Below are 19452 nucleotides of genomic sequence, written 5' to 3'. Positions count from 1 at the left end.
GGGGGGGGGGGGGGGGGGGGGGGGGGGGGGGGGGGGGGGGGGGGGGGTGAGCTGTCAGTGGAGGGCCTCCGCCTGCGCGGCTGCGCGGTGTGCCGGGCCGGGCCGGGCGGCGCCGGGCAGCGACGCGGCGCCCGCCCTGCGCTCCGGCCCCTTTGTGTGCCGTGGCTCCCCTCTCCCCGCCCGGCCCCCCCCCCCCCCCCCCCCCCCCCCCCCCCCCTCCCGCCCCGCCCACCCCTGGTTGAAGAAGCAACCCTTCCCCCCCCCACCACAGCCGGCGGCGCCGCCGCCTCCTCCTCGCCCCGCGCTCCCTCCGCTCCCGGCAGCCGCGGCGGCGGCGGCGGCGGCGCCTGCGAAACACAGACCCGGGTTTGTTCAAAATCACGCGCCCAGCGCCATTCCACCGCCGCATCCCATAATAGGCTGAGCCCTCCCCCCACGGCTCCCCCTCCCTCCCCTCGCCGCCGTTTCCCTCCCCTGGCAACCCGGCTGTAGCGTCGTCAATACGCTGGGCGTGGGGTCACCACGTGACGAGGAGCGTGCGCGCGAGCTTTCGAACGGAATATTCCACGGGCGTGAGAGGAGGAGGGGACCCAGCTGGAAGAGACCATTCCTGCTCCCCCCATGCCCTTTTAAGGAAGTCTTCCCTGGCTGCAGTCCTTTCCCCGCCGGACAGCTCCGGATTGATTTAAGAGAGGGTGGCGACGGGCGATTAATTGTAATCCACGCTTTGTAGCGTTCTTGCCTAGGCGGGAGGAAAAAAGAATCCACCCACCTGCCCTGAAGCCCAGATACCTGGGGTCACGGGATCTGTCCTCGCACTTTTCATTAGTACGAGCCTTTAAAGTTTCTAAAGCCCCTCCTACAGAGAAGGAAACTGAGGCAGGCAGATTTTCACAGCTACTGCCCTGACACGGGATTTGAACGCACGTCTTCCGGACTTCAGGTCCACTGTCCCACCCAGTCGCCTCATGTTACAGATGGGGAAATTGAGGCCCACTCAAGGGACTTGGTCCTCAGATAGGACCTGTCCTGTAATTACCATCCCCATTTTACAAAAGAGGAAACTGAGGCTGAGAACCCTTAAATGACTTTGCCGGGCACCGCACTGCTAGTAAGCGTCTGAGACCGAGCTCAAAGGCAGGTCTTCCTGACTCCAGGAACACAGTCCCACTTAACTGCCTCCCTCTTACACATGAGGAAACCTGTGCAGAGAGAAGTTAAACCGCTTTGCCCAAGTTCACATCGGTGACCGTTATTTTAAAGGAATTTCTCTGTCTGAAATATATGTAATATATATGTGCTTTTCATTTTTACATACAATTGGTTCTGAATAGTGTGAATAATGGATCCCTAGAAGGTATCTTATTATTTCAAGTTTGTGCTACATATTTTCCTTGTGCTGAAACCAATTAAAATCCATTTCACAGTTATAACTTCCAAATAGTGTGAATTTGAATACATTTTCATTCATTCATTCAATAAGTATCTATTGAGTTCCAGACTCTAAATACTGGGGGATACAAATACAAAAACAAGATAGGGAGAGAAAGGTGAACAACATATTCATAGAAAATGAAAAACAAACTATATACAAAGTAATTTCCAGTGGGCAGGGTGAAAACAACAGAGGAAGGGCTCAGGGTAGGTCTAGAGTGAGAACTGGCACTTGGGCTAAGCTTTGAAAGAAGGAAGGGATCCTAAGGGGTGGGGGTGAAGAGGGAGTGCATTCCAGTTAGGGGAGTGACCTGTCAAGAATGGGGTTTTAGGATTGTAAATATGTCAGCTAAGGTGAGGATAGATTGAAAAAGGGAAAGATTGCAAGTGGGGATACAAAGAAAGGAAGGGAAAGGCATAGATCTGTGGTAGAAGATAGTTTTAGCCTAGTTTAATAAATGGGGAAATGAATTCACAGCAGAGATTAATTATTCAATCCACTGATATTTGTTACTGAATACCTTGTACCACAGTAGGCACTGGACAGACTGCATAAGAGAAATAAAACATGATGTTTGCCTTAAAGTGGCATATAATCAACTCTGAGAAGACAAGATATACATACATGAATCACAAAACACAACAATATAAAATATATTGTGTTGCATTATATTGTATTATTTTATATTACTTCATGCTGGTGTAACAAAAGCAGAAAAGCAATTTTATTTTCTTTATGCATAGAATGTTGCTATTGCGAATATCTTATTGATATGACCATCAAGTAGGGAATGGCTTTTGGTCATATTGTTATTGACATATGTCTGATTCTCCATGATTCCATTTTGGGTATTCTCACGGCAAAGATACTGGAGGGTTTGCCATTTCCTCCTTCAGCTCATTTTACAGATGAGGAAACTCAGGCAAACAGGGGGAAGTGTCTTGCCCAGGGTCACACTGCTAGTTAAGTGTGTGAGGCTGGATTGGATCCTTCTGATTCTAGGGCTGGTGTTCTATTAAAAAAAAAAGTGTTTTAGCACAATGCCTAGCCCTAGTTGGGTGGTTGCTGGTCTTGGTTTTCGAAGATGGCTAAAACGTCCTCACTGTGCTACAGTCAAGTTTTAGTGTGTCTAACTGTGGCTGATCAGACCAGTACAAGCTTGCAGTACTCCACCACTGATCAGGTACGAATAGTCCATGTGATCATCTGGGGGTAGATCCTCTTAGTTTCCACATCTTGTATTTCTCAGGAGCTGTTTCAGTTCTGCTTTGCTCACAGAGCACAGCACCTTCTCTGATGTGGGCACGCTATGCTGCGCAGTCCTGGGCCAATGTCTCCCATGTCACACAATCAATTCCAAAGTTCTTAAGAGAGACCTTGAGAGTGTCCTTGTATCACTTCTTTCTGACTACCATGTGAATGATTGCCCTGTGTGAGTTCTCCATAAAATAGTCCTTTAAGCAAGCATACATTTTGCATTCAAACAATGAGGCCAACCCATCACAGGTGTGTTCTCTGAAGCAGAGTTTGAATGTTTGGCATTTTAGTTCAGGAAAGGACCTCAGTTTCTGGTATTTTATCCTGCCAGGTGATCTTCAGAATCTTTCTAAGACAATTCAAATTCACACTAGCACTAGTACATCCTATATAAATCCTTAATATTTTTTTTGTTTTGGAGGCAATTGGGGTTTAAGCAACTTGCCCAGGGTCACACAGATAGTAAGTATATGAGGTCACATTTGAACTCAGGGTCTCCTGATTCCAGGTCCAAGGCTCCATCCTTGCTGCCCTGCTACAAAAATCCTTATTCTCTTCTATTCCCTCTTATTCCTTTCTGTTCCCTTCCTATATTACTTCTCAATGTTGACCTGACAGTTTAAACAAAGAATCAGGAATTCCTTCAAGACCTATGGCCATAGAGTTATGCCTGCAGTTTGTCAGGTTAGGAATACTTCCATTCATGGCATAACATCCAGGCCCATGGCACATTAAAGGAGTCCCAACTCTGACACAGAAAACCAGGGAGAGGAGTACAATCTGTGGGAAGTCAGACCCTGAGCAGTATTTTTGTAATTGGCAAAGACACATAGAATATCTATTTTGTAACAGCTATGATTTTGGGGATCAGACTATCTACTGGCCAGCTGACAAGGAGAATAATGTTGTTTCTAAGTTCCATTTTCCTTAAACTCAACCACCTTGATCCCAGACAGCCTATTTTAGTAGTCTACTAACTGACTACTGTTCCGGAGACTGAGGGTTCAGGGATTCAATTATGTTTTATTGTTAGATATTTTTTGTCTCTACCTATGGCTAGTTTTCTTTACTCTTTTCAATCTAACCTTCCACACATTAAAGGTCATGCCTAAAACCCTCTTATACACCACCTGGCATATAGTTACAGTAGCAAGAATTGTTCTTGTCATCTTATTGAGTTGTTGTATTTGATGTATTAAAGTAGAATGCAAAGAACTCCAAATTTGGCACCAATTATCATGATATCTTGTGATAGAGTAGCAGGGCCTCCACAGCCTTTCCTTTTACTCTCTTCTGAACTCCTTACCGTCTAGCTTCTGACCTCATTATCCAACTGAAACTGCTCTCTCCAAAGTTACTAATGATCTCTTCATTGGCAAATATAATGACCTTTCTCAGTTCCATTTTTTTGGCCTTTGGCACTGTCAGGTCACTTCTCCTCCTCCATGCTCTCTTCTCTCTGGGTTTTCATGATCCTCTCTCCTGCCCATCTTCTCCTACCACCCTCTGCTGCATCTTCATCTCAGTCACACACACTAACCATGGGTGTCCCCTAGGGCTCTGTCCTGGGCTCTCTTCTCTTCTCCATCTGTACTATTTCACTTGGTGATCTCATCAGCTCTTATGGATTCATCTATCACCTCTGTACAGATGAATTTCAGATTGTTTTGTTTTGACCTAACCTCTCTGCTGACCTTCAGTCTAGCATCTCCAATGGTCTATTGGAAATTTCAAATAGACATCTTAAGCTCAATATATCCAAAACTGAATTCATTATCTTTCCTCCAAAATCTTGTCCTCTTCCTGGCTTTCCTCTTGTCTTTCTTCCCTCCAGACAACTGTCAAATTGATCTTTCTTAAGTACGAAGTCTGACTGTGTTGCCTCCCTTCCCCAATTAAACAAACTCTGGAGGTTCCTTATTGTTTCCAGGGTCAAATATAAAATCTTCTCTTTGGCTTATAAAGTCCTCCATAACCTGGCTCCTTCTTACTCTTCAGTCTCCTTACACCTTTTGCCCCACTCCACTCCCACATCCAGGGTTTTTACAATCCAATGATACTGGCTCCTTGAAATAAGGGAGTCCATAGCCCAACCCTGAGTGTTTTCACTGACTTTCCTCGTGCTTGGAACTGTTTACTTCTTCATCTATTTCCTAGCTTCCCTGGCTTTCTTCAAGTCTCAGCTAAAGTACCAGCCTTTCCCAGTCCTCCTTAATGCTAGTGCCAAGAAGGGACTGTCTGTTGCCTTTCTTTGTATTTCATTGCATGGCACATGTTGTTATTCAGTCATGTCTGACTCTATATGACCCCATGTAGGTTTTCTTGGCCAAGACACTGGAGAGGTTTGCCATTTCTTTTTGCAGTGTGTCCCCATTTTACAGATGAGGAACTGAGGCAAATAGGGGTTAAGTGACTTGTTCAGGGTCACAAAGCTTTTCAGTGTCTGAGGCTGGATTTTAACTCAGATTCAGATAGAGCCCTGTGCTCTATCCAATGAGCCACCTTGCTGCCAAAATGGCACATGGTAGGGCTTAATTAATGCTAGTCAATGGACTGAGACTGAAGTGAGATTTAAGGCAGTCATTTGAAGAGAGTCTTGATTAATCCATTTATGAGTACAACCCACTTGCCCTAAGCCTTGACTTGATTAGGGTACCATCGGACTAAGAAAAGGAGAAAGTCTTGATTAATTTAATTAATAATTTAATTAATTTAATTCAGTCTGTCTTTGACCAAGTTGAAGGAACCATCATTAAAGGAAGCTGATTTTAGAAAAATAATTCTGCAAGGATGTGTTAAAAGATAAGTGACTAGTGTTCTGTTTGATTAATCAGAACTCTTCATTAAAATTTTACCCAAACTATGTCTTATCGTATTGTAGAATTTTGTCTTTTATTTGAGAACAGTGGAAATGAGTGGAAATGACTTGTCAAGATTTTCAAAAGCGTGACAGATCTTTGTTCCTTTGGATTTTCTCTTTCCAAGCACAAATACTTAGAATTTATTTTATTCATAAATTTGTTTCTTCTAGAGTTGTGCCCAAAACACAGACTGCTAAATTTTTTTTTCACATTTTATAGTCTTTCTACTTCACATTATAATTATTTTTCTTGTGTTCTGTTCTTTAGGGTGTTTGTAAGTTGAATAATCTGTTCCTGTATATGTTTTTGTGTTTTTTTCCAAGAATGCCTCCAATCTTTTACCTCAGTCTTTTTTTTTTCCATTCTATTCCTCTGTTGCTCACTTTCTGACTCTTTTCCTTTTGATGGTAGATGAAACTCCCTGCTGCCTCACTTTCTTCCATGTGGATTTATACTTTGCCAACCTGAGTCTGGGGAGCTGGGGTAGGGGCAGGAAATAGGACTGGGTTTATCTGACTTTCAGTCCTTTTCCCCTTAAGCCGAATGCAACCCCTCAGGCTGATTTCCTGCCTTAGTTGGTTCTTTCCCTTGGATCTCATCCTTTCCTTCTCTGCCAGGACTGATGCAGAGTCTACCACTTAATGTAAGGTTGGGGAAAAGATGGAGGTCATTCCAGACTGAGTTACTGTAACCTTGGGGGGTCCCTAGATTTGAGGCTGCCTCAGGCCTCAAGGTCACTGGGCAGAATCAGTATTTGCTGCCTGCTGACAGTGCGGGGTGCTTAGGGCATGAAAGGTACCAAATAGCAGGAGAATATTCCAAGGAAGTTTCCAGGCACTGGACTGAGGGTTGCTGTCTTTTGTTTTTGTTTTTTTTTTATATTCTTGCTGTGAGGGATCCCTGGTGAGGGACAGATGATGAGTAAGCCCTGTAATGACTGTTCTCTTTGTTAATTCATGAGGCTTTTATCCTGTCAAAGTTCTCTCTTTTTGGTCCTTTTGGTTCAGCTATAATTTCTTAATGTCTGGTACAAAACTCCTGGGTTTGTTGGCTTTTGTTGTTTCTTTTTGAGGGGGGAAATTAATGGAGAATGGAGAAATAGGCCCATGAAATAGTCATGGGCCCTGGAAGTTCCTGCTCTACTTCTTAATATGCAATAGGTCCTCAGTAAAGGTCAACTGACTTTAGTACCCTTTTTGTCTAGACCTAAGAGTCACTAGTTAGGTACTCAGTAAAGGTCAACTGACTTTAGTACCTTTTTTGTCTAGACCTAAGAGTCACTAGGGTGGCTAGGTGGCACAGGCGATAGAATGCTGGGCCTGGAGTCAGGAAGACTCATCTTCATGAGTTCAAATCCAGCCTCAGACACTTAGTAGCTGTGTGACCCTTTGAAAGTCCCTCAACCCTGTTTATTTCAGTTTCCTCATCTGTAAATTGAGCTGGAGAAGGAAAAGACAAGCCACTCTAGTATCTTTGCCAAGAAAACCCCAAATGGGGTCACAATGAGTCAGACACAACTGAAAAGAACTGAATAACAACAACAGAGTCACTAGTCCAAGAAGTAAAGAGACAGTGTGGTACGTGGGAAAGGCAGCTGGATCTAGAGACAGGACATGAATTCATATCCCACTTTTTTTTTTTAAGCAATCGGGGTTAAGTAACTTGCTCAAGGTTACACGGCCAGTTATTTCTGGGTGTGGTGCTAAGTATCTGAGCCCAGATTTGAACCCCAGGTCATCCCAACACTGGAGCCGGTGCTCTTACTTGCTGAGCCACCTGGCCACCCCTCATATCCCACTTCTGTTATCACTGTGCTCTTGGTCAGATTCCTTACCCTTTCTGGTCCTGTTTCCCCATCTGTAAAATGAGAGTCTTGGACACAGATGACCCTTTGAATTCTGGATCTTGCTCTTATGAATGGCACATGCAGTGTTATAAGATCTCCTTATATTCTGGGCTCACATTCATTACCAGCATAATCTCTGTGATTTCTGTGAGGTTTTGGAAGCTTGTTTGTTTGAAAAGGAAAGGGTGGGGCATTCCCTCCCGCCATCCCCAGCCTGTCCCCTGGAATGAGAGCATGAATAACCAGGTCCAGGTAATCCTCTTCTCCCTTTGGGTGTGAACTTCTCTAGTCACTGGCCTAGACTTCATGTCTATAGAAAGATTTCTATGCACTTGCATGATGGGATGGGGGGAAGGAAAACAATGGAGAGTGAGCCAGTGTTACAGGACTTATTAGCTCCCCAGCTGCTTCTTGATTTATAAATCCAAAGTCATTGTGTAAAGCTTTCTTGGCCATAGAATCGTGTACTAGGTAGAATCAACTCCCTCCTAGGGAGGGATGTTGGGAGCAGTGGCCATCCAATACAGGACTCCATTGGATAGTTCTGCCATCCTCTCAAAAGTAAGGTGCCTTCAATGGGCTGACCCTTTACTCTTTCATTTTTTTTTCTTTTTGGAGGGCAATTGGGGTTAAGTAACTTGCCGAAGGTTACACGGCTAGTTTTTTTGTGTGGGTGTTTAGTGTCTGAGGCCGGAACGGAACTCGGAACTCGAGTCCTCCTGTCTCCAGGCCAAGCTTTACTCACTGCACTACCTAGCTGCCCCGCCCCTTTACTCTTTCGACATTGCCACATGCATAGGGCAAGCAAGCCAACCTAGCTGAAACAGGAGGGCACCCTGAGGGAGAGACTAGAGGCACCACCATGTATGTCCCAGGTAAGTTAAACCAACCATTACCACCACTTTGACTGCCACATTCCTTCAGACCCTGATGAAGACAGCCTAGGACCCTGAGCAGCTATCACCAGGATTAGGAAGAAATTCTAATTTTACAGTAGGAGAAAATATTTCTCTAATATACTTTCATGCAATAAATATTTATTGAATGGCTGTTAAAGAAAAGAAGGATGGAAGGAAGGAAGGAGGAGAAAGAAAGGAAGAAAAAAGAAAGAAAGGAAGGAAGAAAGGAAAGAAGGAAGGAAGGAAGGAAGGAAGGAAGGAAGGAAGGAAGGAAGGAAGGAAAGAGGGAAGGAAGGAGAAGTTCTAGCAGGTGCTACAGCCATAGTTAAGTTCTTGTCACTGTCAAATGTTTCAACATCAGGAACTGAAATGATTTTTATCAGTGGAAATGACATTCAAGAAGAGGCATTACCATCTGCTTTGGGACCACCTCAGGACCTTTTTGTCTGACTTGCTGCTGAAACCAACAAGTACTCTGTCTTGTGAAAGTCCTCTGGCATAAGGGAGGACAGAGGTTCCCCTTTTGACTCTTGCTTCCTGGGACTGGCTCAGAGTATCCAAGCCCCTACCAGAGGTACAACTGTTGGAAAGGAAAGTCCCTGTCCAGTGACTGGTTTATGCCTCAGGAAAAGATGGGGGGGGGGCAGGGAAGAGAATCCCTTATTTAATTCTATTATTGTGAATAATGTGTCACAACAAAAAAGGCTGGTTTAATATTCCAAGTTTTATTGACAAATAATGGGAAAAATGGGAGAGGAAGGGGAGAAAAGGTCTCAATATACAAGTCAGACATACACATATTAACATAGAATAAAATTCACATAAGAGTGGTAGTGTGTCAGGGAACATGGGGGCATATTCAAGTGGCCCATTCATGTGAGAAAACTTGGTCCCAAAGGACCAGAATGCTCCCAGGGACAGGAAGGAGATGGGCTTTCAGGGAGGGGTAGAGTACTCCCAAGTGTCCTTCTGAGAGTGGGATACCTAAACTCTGATCTTGGTGTCTGCCTGGAGCTGGCCAATTTGCATATTAAGGTTCAGGGCCCATGGGGGACTTCTGAGGTACACAGCTGCAGGGGGGAAGATAAACTGGTAGTTGGCAAGATATTATTTTTGGATGCACAACTGTATAAACCTTAAAATATTACTGCCAGTATCTTTCCATGGCCTGATTTCATAGCAATGGTTTCTCTGGGTAGATTCTATGAACTACAACCTTCCTTAAGGGGAGACTGTCATGGTGGTCTCAAGACCACTAAGCATTATCTGATAACATATTTTGGAATGGGAACTCCTCGAGAGCAGGGGATGTCTCACTCCTCTATTAGGATCCACAGCGTGTAGCTCAATGTTTTTGCATATTTTTGATTGTTCAGTTGCTTTCATTCTGTCTGACTCTTCATGACCCCATTTGGGTTTTTCTTGGCAGAGATACTGCAGTGGTTTGCCATTTCTCATTTTTCAGATGAGGAAACTGAAGCAAACAGGGTTAAGTCACTTGCCCAGGTCACGCAGCAAACAACTGTCTGAGGCCAGATTTGAACTCATGAAGAGGAGTCCAGGCCTGGCACTCTGCCACCTAGCTGCCTCTTTGCACATTACCATTTATTTTCCAGTTCCATATTTCGTTTGTATACGGGCAGGGCACTGTTGGGGTATTTTTTTTGCACAATTAATCCAAATTCTGAGTAAAGATTTTTTTTTTTTTTGCTTTTTGGAGGAGGGAAGGCAGGGTAATTGGGGTTAAGTGATTTGCCCAAGGTCACAAGGCTAGTTTTAAGTGTCTGAGGTCACATTTGAACTCAGGGTCTCCTGACTCCAGGGCGGGTGCTCTATTCACTGTGCCACCTAGCCACCCCCTGAGTACAGACTTTTAACAGGTCCCTGCAGCTCTTCCCCTTCCCTGCTCTCTGCTTCTTTGCCCTTGCTGGGGCAGCAATCTCTCAGCAGTCCTGAGTCCAGGTGGAAAGGCTTTCTAAAGAACTGCTGAGGAAGTCATTCTGGGTGTTTGCTGGGGCTGGGGTGACCTCATGCTCTGGCCCCATCTCCTCTGCACGATGCAAACCTCAGCTACTGCAGCATCGAGTTATAATTATAGGGAAAGTGCAAATAAAAACTTGTTCCGATTAATCCTATTTGTCATAAGCTGGTGTTAACATGCTAATCAAACAACTTTAAAGAAAACTTCAGAATCAACCTCTGCTCACCTCCGGCAGGGTAGAGCCCGGCCTGAAACGAGGCTAAGGGGCAGCCCTGCCTTTCTTAGATCCCAGGGAAAGCCAAGTTCTGCAAGCCTTCCTGTCCAGCCTCCCCTTTCCTGAGGAGGTACCAGTAGATGAAGGAAGGGGGTGACGTGGCAGCAGCAGCAAAGGCATCCACTGGATCCTAGCTGCGCATCCAGCTGTCTCAGCACTCCCCCACCTCCCCTCAGCCTCTACCTCCCCTTCCAGCCTCCAGCCCATCTCTGCTCTGCTTTCCGACTCCCCCGCAGAACGTCCTCCCTCTTCTGAGCCCATCACCTTTTGACAGCGAGCCAAGAGGTTGTTACAATCCACAGAACTTCAGCACAAAATTACTGTGAGTCAGAGGGATCCAACCGGTCAGAGGAAGAAAAAAAAAGAATCTTTCCAGAATAACCTCTAATTATTCCTTTATTTTGCAAGCCAGCATTCTGTTTGTATTACATCATTCTGCCTTTGTTCAGAGACTTTCTGGTGATTATTTTCACGTTATTTTGCGTGCATATAAGTGTTCTGGATTTTTATTTTTTATTCTGGACTTGACAAATATTAAGAAATGTGAACAATTACATAAAGCTGTGTGTGGAAATTCAAGTCTTATATACAGGTTGCTTTTAAAAAAGTATAATAATGTCTATATTAAAATATAATAAATAATATGTTAATAATTTAATAACAATATGTAACAAAACATATGTGTATAAATATTATATGAATATAATATATTATACATATATATAAAGTTTTTAAAAAGTATAATAAAATCAACATGTTATTCCAAGGCTGCCCTGCTTGTCTTTCTTCCGAACTTCCATATCCTCTTCCTTGCATTTAAAAATGTTTCATTGATTCTCTTCCTTTTCCTTCTTTCCATGATTTTTAGCCTCTTTTAAAAAACTAAAATAGGCAAATAAAACAAATGCACAAATTGGTCATGTCTGAAAAGGTTACATGCACCTATTTCCTTTTTTCAATTAACCTTGTTCTCCAGGAAGTACAAGAAATGGCCACATCTTACTCTTGTATCTCTAGTTTGTTGTAGTACTTTACACACAACACAGGCATTTAAGAGATACTGGTTAACTGTCTCAGCTAGAAAACAAGTCCTCAGACATTAGGGGCCCAGGTGGGTCAGCTGAGGGGAGAATAACTCATTTTCAAAGTTAGCCAACTGTGAGAGGTTTAGGCACAGTAACAGTGACATTCCATCACCTTTAGAAGCCATGTGGTACAGTGGAAAGAATCCAGCTCACGCAAGGAGGGTCAAATACAATCCTAGACAGCTTTCTCATCTGTGTAGCCTCGTAGGTAAAATGGGGGTGTGAGTCCCTTCCTGGAACCCTCTTATCTGTCTACAACACTGTCTCTGTAGTTGGGTATCTAAGATCTCCTTATATCCCTTTGTGAGCTACTTCAGCAAAGAAGTTTATATCGTTCATCATCTATGAATTTCAATGTTCATTGTTTTCCCATTCAGATTACCAGATGACTAAAAACTGGTTGTATTTCCCTTCTGGTTTGAAAACACACAATAATTGCATTTCAATAAATAAGAATGGCCCAAGAAAATAAGTGACCAATTGATACTTATTTCTCTAACAGGGGACTGAGTGGTACATGCACAGATCGCCTCTGATGCAGTGCTGTAATGGTAAGGAAATTTGAAGATCTTCCCGGCCCCTTAATGGGCCTCCCCCGGAGCCCAATAACAGAAGCTTGCTTAGGGGAGGCTTGTTGTTCAGGAAGGCCCACCTTTTGTTACTCTAATTAGACAGTGGGTCATGAGGGTTGTGATGTCCTCTGATGCTGGAGAGGGCAATATATACTCTGAGGTGAGGTTTTGCTTTGAGTCTCACTTATGGGAAGAGTTGTGTGATTTGGCCAGATGAGATTCTGGGCAGCTGTCAAGTCCCCTGTCTTTGAAAACCCAGATGTTGGTGCTTTTCTCACTGGTAACTAAGACTGTATGCATGTCACGGTCAGACAGCTAGAAGCCCTGTCTGTTGGTCTGTTGAATTGTGTTATTTTCTCTGTCTGTATTTTTTGTCTGCTTGTAATTTCTGTTTGTAGTTTTTGACGTTCAGGGTGCTGACTTTTTCCCCTGAAGTAAGTGAAGGATATATATGTTTAATTAAAGTAAGATTGTTAACCCTTTTTGAATTGCTTTCCTTTAGAAAAGCAGATCAAAGGACCTGTGCTAGCAGCCATCCTGGGTGTGCTAGGGTGCTTGCTGATGCAGGTGCCTGTTTCTGGAAGAATCACAATGATTGGTCTTAGAGAGTACTTTGGAGAAGCATGCACAGACATTCTGTAACTGGTGTGGATCTGCTAAAAGCATGGTGGACAGAGGCCCCTTTGGCTGCAGTTGGAGAACTAGATTTGAGGGCACCTTCCAAAGGCCTTTGTCTCCTTTTTTGGAGGATCTCTGCCCTTGGTTTGACTCCTTTGTAGATGGCGGGTGGCCTGGGAGAGACTACAGTAAAAGAGGAGAGCTTTGGGTCCTCTCCTTCTAAGACTGACATATGGTCCTGTGAAAATGGGTCTAGGTCTTTGGTCTTTTGTTTTAGGAGGAGGAACTGGAGGCAGGATCCTTGAGTTTAAAAAACCAAAACCAGAAGTCTGGGTGGTATAGGAGTTGAGTCCATGCTGGGTTTTTTCAGTTAGTCCAGTATTGATGTCCCAAGGAGCAACATTTGGGACCAGTCCATAAGGACTAATCCCTAGAAACCAAGGTGGTTATTAGGGAGAGTGAGCTCTGCAAGGTGCTGGGGAGAGGGAAAGTGTTTGTACTTTTGTTCTGCTCTATCTTCAAAGTATATCTCTAAAAATTGTTACATGTTGACGTGGAACTGGGGGGCTGCTGATCAGTTACTGATAGCTAGCAAGAGGGTGACAACCATTGGGGTACATGCTAATGACAATAGAGAAAAGACAACCAGCCCCTTGGGGTTAACTCCTAGAACAGTGACTCTGGGAGAGTGGGCCAAACTGTATTTGCTACTATCCTTTAAGCACCTATAGTTAGGACAAGCTAGAGATATCTGATGGCCTCACCACTGTCTGTTCAAATTCCTTTAAAAAAAATCAAATTATACTAGTTCCTTAGCCAGAAGGTGACAGTAGGGGGCCTAGACAGAAAAAGCAAAGGCTGGATGGTGCACATCCTATAAGGAGATTCCTTTTATATTGGCATGGGCTGTACTAGAAGGGTCCTGAAATCTTTTCAGTGCTAGAGGCAACATCCTCTCATTTGTGTACAATCGGGGAACTGTCTTGTTCTTTTTGGTCCCAAAAGGCAGCCCTAGAGCATTGGGTGAGAACTGCAAAGAAGGAAATTTAGGTCTGATATAAGGAATGACTTTCTAACAAGTAGAGCAGTCTCAAAGTACAATGGTCTCCTCCAGGAGGGAATGGTTGCCAGTCACTAGATTTCTTTTTTTTTTTTTTTTGCTTTTTTGGAGGGCAGTTGGGGTTAAGTGACTTGCCCAAGGTCACATGGCTAGTAAGTGTGTTAAGTATTTGAGACCAGATTTGAACTCAAGTCCTCCTGACTCCAGGGCCTGTGCTCTACTCTCTACTCACTGTGCCACCTAGCCGCCCCTAGTCACTAGATTTCTTCAAGCCGAGTCTACTCAGAATGACTACTTGTGTGTTGTGATGAGAATTCTTTGATGATGTTGTTTAGACCAGGTGGCTGCTATATTTCCTTCTAACCCTGAGAATCTGTGAAATCTATTAAAAGTCACCTAAAGCATGTGAAACAGGAAATGTACACAGATGTGCAACGCATGGTATGTTTCTCATCCACAGCCTGTAAGCCCTTGGATTCTGTGGCCCCAGAACCAGCACAATGCAGAGCAGAGCAGCAATGCTGATGATCACCAGTTCAAAGAGAAGATGGGATGGAGTCTCTTTCACTCAGGGCAAGAAGCAGAACACATGAAGATGGCCTGCACTTCCTGTGCCACAGCACTAATTACAACTTTATTTACAAAGCACTTCTTTGTTTGCAAGGCACTTTACAAGTATTATGTCCTCTGAGCCTCACAACCACCCAGGGAGGCAGGTGCTGTTGTCAGCTCCATTTTACAGATGAGGAAGTTTTGAGGCAGGCAGAGGTGAAGTGACCTGCCCAGGGTTATATAGCTAGTAAGATCTTCCTCGCTCCAGGTTCAGCATTCTGTCCATTGTGCCGCCTCAAGTTCTAGCAGTGCTAGGAAAAAAGCAAGGGGGGCTGTGATTGGCAGGTATAGGGGATGCCAGCTCCAGACTCTGGCCTCACTCCTACCAGAGTGTTCTCAATGTGGAGTCAGGAAAGATCTGAATTTGAATCCTGCCTCAGACATTACTGCCTGCACGACCATGGACAAATCATTTACCCTCTTTCAGCCTCAATTTCCATCTTCTGTAAAATGGTGCCAATAATAGCACTTGCCTTACACTGCTGTGAGAATCACATGAGATAATCTATACATGGTACTTGCAAACCTGGTGGCTGTTTGTCTTTCATTTTTTGACAGGATCAATGACAACGTGGGTGATATCCTGACTTGCCCTTTACTGGATTTAAGTGAGGCAGAGTTGCACAAAGCTGTCAGCCTCACTCTCTCTTTTAGAGTCATCAAAGTCCAGTGGCAAGACAAAAGTCAAGATGACTGGTAATGGCCTGGGATGTAGTGGATGACCTTGGTGTCTTTCATGTCTGACCAAGGTCTAAGGGCTCCACTGGGCCTGTTTCAGCTGCCTTCGTGGCTTTTTGAACAAATTGTTCTCATCCACCCATTCTGCTAAGGGAAGTCTTCACATGCTTGGGGCAGACATGCCTTTAACTCACTGATGGGTTGGCCAGTCAGTTATCTTCAATCTGGTTTAGCCAGTCTATCTTAGTGGGGTGTGGCCACAGTGTGTGGTACAGCTTCTTGGAGCCACAGGTGAGAAAATGAAGTCATAAACTGAAATGTTGGAGAGAACTTGAAAGACGTTTAGGAGGAAAGAAATAAAGAGTAAAAACCTGGCATCAAGGGCAGAGAAAGGGGAAGAAAAGAGCTGCAACAGGGAGTAAACAAGCTATTTCATTTATAAATTACAAGAGTCAAACTCCCCTTTTACTAACTTTATTTGTAAAGAGCAGGGTGGGAGCAAAGAAAAAAAATGTCAAGAAAATAAGTTGGAGAGAAATAAACATTTAACATGAATATGAATGGGATAAACTAACTCAATAAAATGGAAGAGGACAGCAAAATGAATTAGAAAAAAAAAGAATCCAACAATGTTAACAGAAACACAAAGATTCTCAGAGTTAAAATGAGGGGTTGAAGCAAAACCCATTATACTTCTCCAGAAGAAGAGATAGCCATCATGTATAGACATAATAGAAATAGATAAAACAGGGAATTTATATCATGCTTAAAGGTTCTGTGGATATTAAATCAAATTCAGCACTTGAAATGCAAGCACCTAATAGCACAACATCTAAATATTTAAAGAAAAAGTTAATTGGAGAGAGATAGTTAATAGATAAGTACTGAGAAAATTGGGCAGCAGTCTGGCAGAAATTAGGTTTATAACATCTGACACTACATTCCAAGATAAACTCCAAATGGATGCACGACATAAATTGGAGAAGCAGGGAAAAAACTGCCTTTCAGATCTACGGATGAAGAGTATATTAATAAACCAGCCTTAAGAGAGGCTCACACAATAGAAAATGAACAATTTTGGTTGTATGAAATTTTAAGTTTTTGTGAAAAAAAAAAAAAACCTACCTTGGTCAAAAAAGAAAAGAAAACCATCACAAATACGCATGGTCCAGCACAACATATTCCTATTGCATTACCTTTGGCAGGAAGCAAGTTGCGTATTTCATCTTCAGTCTTCTGGACTCAAGGCTCTTCATTGTATTGATCAGAGCTTTCAAAGTTGTTTTTCTCTGTGACCCCCTGGTCATTTATAAATTACTCTACTAACTTTTACTTAGCTCTACCCCAGTTCACAGAGATCTCTTCAGTTTTTTTTTTTTTTGAAACTGTCCATTTCATCATTTCTTTGGGCACAATAATACTCCACTAAACTCCTATCGTTTATTGACGTAATAGGAGGAAAGCTGCTCCGTTTTGGTTACAACGAAGAGTCGCTATGAACGCTTTCTCCTGTCTTTGAGGCAGAGTCCTAGCGGTAGTGTTAAAGTGGGTCACAGGTAGAAAACCCCCGTTTTAGTAACTTTCTGGGAATGGATCCTAATTGCTTTCCAGAAGGTCTGGGGGAGTCTACAGCACCCCCAGAGGGGCACAGGCCCCCGTTTTCTCACGACCCCTGCCCTTAGTCCTTTCCTTTTGGTTTTTTAAGTCTCTACCAGTGTCCCGAGTGTGGGGCGCATCCTCAAAGTTGCCTTAATTTGAATTTCTCTAATTATTAGCGCCTGAGAGCTGTCCCCCTGTGATCGTCTTTAGCTTGGACTTTTTTTCCTCTGACACCCGCTCACGCCCGTCTGGTAGCGGCGGCTTTCGGTTCCTCAAGGATCTTGGCCATGAGACCTCGATCAGAGAAACGTGTTGTAATGATATATTTTTTTTTAAACATAAAGCGCCATTTAAGCGTTAGTTTTATTACTGTTGCGGTTGTTACCCCATCTATACCCCCTGCTCCCTCTTTTCACTATGTGTAAAACAAGGAGGCACCAAACTCCACACACTCCCTCCTGTTTCCCAAATAGGAACTGAAATCGCCGCCTGCCTCCGGCTCCGCCCACACTTCCGGAGGCGGGAGAAGAGATTGGGCGGAAGAGGGATAAGAGAGACGCTCTGGCCTCCTCCCGGTTACTCGATGGCACTTCCGGGCCCTCTGGCCGAACTCTGGAGGTTTCGCACTCGTTCTCTCTTCCGGAGAAAGAGTGACGTCTTTTGCCGGGGCTGGGGGCGGGGCCGAGGCCGGAGCGAAGATGGCGGCGGCGGTGCGACAGGACTTGGGCCAGCTTATGAACTCGAGCGGGTCTCACAAGGACCTGGCGGGCAAGTGAGTGCCAATCTGGGGGAGGCAGGAGGGGGCGGTGCGGGAAGAGCAGGAGGGCCTCGGGCGCGGCGGGCCGGCGGGCTGCCACGGGTGTCGGAGGCGGGGCCCGCCTTGGCCTCGGGAGGCGTTGGGATGGGGAGGGATGGAGGGGGAGGGGAGCGGGGGCGCGCATGCGCGGCAGACCCGGCCGGCTCGGACCTGGGGCTCGGTGGGTCCTTTCCGGGGCTCCCGGGGATGCTGAGCGAGCTCGGAGCCGGGCCTCGGGCCCTCCTGGGGACGTCGTGGTCGGGGCCAGGCTCTCGTTTACGGTTTCCCGTATTTGTGCGCCGCCCTGCATCACTCCCCGCCCGCTCTTCCCTTTGCGTCCATTTACGCCTCCTGCCTCCTTCCCGCCCCCCGCCCCGTACCCCGAGATCTAGGAACACCGGCCTCCATCTCCCGACTCCCGACGGCCCAGGACCGGCCCCTGCCCTCCCTGGAGACCGCCCATTCTCTCCACCTCGTGTCGGTGTCTTATTGGGGCATGACGTTTTCTAGTCTTTAACATTAGAGGAGGGATCTTTCTTTTCCCTCCCCTCCCCTTTCCATACCTCCTCTTCCTTCCCTTTCCATACCTCCCCTCCCTTCCCTTTCCATACCTCCCCTCCTTTACCTTCCCTCCCTTCCCTTTCCATACCTTTCCTCTCCTTTCCATAGCTTCCTTTCCTTTCCTTTCCATAGTGGGTGCTTACTAAATGCTTGTTTGACTGACTTCCCTGAATATTCATGCGCTTGAGAATTGAGGGAAGGGATCATTCTGGGAGGCCAGTCAGCAGAGTGTCAGCTGAGCCTGTCCGGTCATTGAAACGGTTTAAATATGGAAAGCTGCATTTCTTCCACTGGGTTAATTCTATCAATAAAAAACATGTTCATCTTGAAACATTTATTAAGCATCTACTATGTGCCAGGCACTCTAAGCACTGGAGACACATAGAGAGTAAAAAGACAGTGCCTCAGGGAGCTTACAATCTCATGAATCTAGTGTCCTAGACAGGTGCTTAATCATCAGTTTACTGCTTGCAGTCAGTGTCCTGGGTGTTGAGAATGCCTTGATAAAAGGCATGGGTCTGAAAAGGTAGGGGGTTGGATGGAATGGGGGTGGGGCAAGTAGTAGAAAAAAATACTGTGGTGTCTGGGACCCTGGATTCAAATTATGATTTTGCTCCCATTCTATTTTTGGTCAGACACATAACTGTTCTGAGCCATAGTGTCCCCATCTGCAAAATAAGGGCTTGGACTAGTTGACTTAGGAAGACTCTTCAAGTTGTAAATCCTAACTGCTTTCAAGAAGCTCACCGTCTGCTGGGAGAATACTACATGTAAAGAAAAAAGTACCATAGATGATAGAGTCTTTGGTGTCCTTAAAAGCTCAGCTGCTGTTCAGACACTTACCTTAGGCTAAGACCCATTTGCCAGTAATTGAATGGTCAAGGGACATGAACAGATAATTGTCAAATGATGAAATGCAAACTATTAGCTGTAGGAGAGAATGCTTCAAATCAGTAATAATAAGAGAACTACCAATCATAACGGTACTAAGGTGACAAAAAATAGGAATAAATATTTGGTGTTGGAAGAAGTGTGAAAAGACAGGCACACTAATGCATTGTTGATGGAGCTGTGAATTAGTACAACCATTCTGGAAATTTGAAATGATATACATAAGATGGCCTATTCCAAGGAAGTAATTGATATAAAAGAGAAAAGCTGTATATATGCCAACGTATTTATAGCATCATTTTTTTGTGATAGTAAAGAAGAGGAAATGTAAGATTGCAGGCTTGGAAAATTTCCAGATCTTTGAGGGATAGCCAGAATGCTGGAGGGCAGAGTCAAGATTCACAACATTCTTGAGAGCCTCGAGTGT

At 44.6% G+C, this 19452-nt stretch overlaps 2 protein-coding genes across 3 annotated transcripts in view; one reads left to right on the top strand and one right to left on the bottom strand.

Moving 5' to 3' along the window:
• Window positions 1–433, bottom strand: part of LIN54 (lin-54 DREAM MuvB core complex component) — a 70997-nt gene extending 70564 nt beyond the window's left edge. Inside the window, exon 1 of the mRNA XM_069092265.1 lies at window positions 363–433. The gene's annotated coding sequence lies outside the window, so the exon portion shown is untranslated. The remainder of the gene's footprint in view (window positions 1–362) is intronic.
• Window positions 1–19452, top strand: part of COPS4 (COP9 signalosome subunit 4) — a 314835-nt gene that overhangs the window by 269716 nt on the left and 25667 nt on the right. The window contains exon 2 of one of the 2 annotated variants that reach the window (XM_069092427.1): window positions 17461–17549. In XM_069092427.1, coding sequence (XP_068948528.1) covers window positions 17476–17549 — 74 coding nt within the window. In that variant the 5' untranslated portion in view covers window positions 17461–17475. Of the gene's footprint in view, window positions 1–17432; window positions 17550–19452 lie in introns of those variants that run through there. The other variant, XM_069092436.1, reaches the window with a different exon arrangement.

This window comes from Petaurus breviceps, unplaced genomic scaffold, assembly GCF_028583685.1.
Source record: "Petaurus breviceps papuanus isolate PSGF00001 unplaced genomic scaffold, PetGlider_PUasm1.0 126, whole genome shotgun sequence".
In the NCBI taxonomy this organism is placed as follows: domain Eukaryota; kingdom Metazoa; phylum Chordata; class Mammalia; order Diprotodontia; family Petauridae; genus Petaurus; species Petaurus breviceps.
Note: the sequence above shows the minus strand (reverse complement) of the source record. Positions and strands in the feature narration are given on the sequence as shown.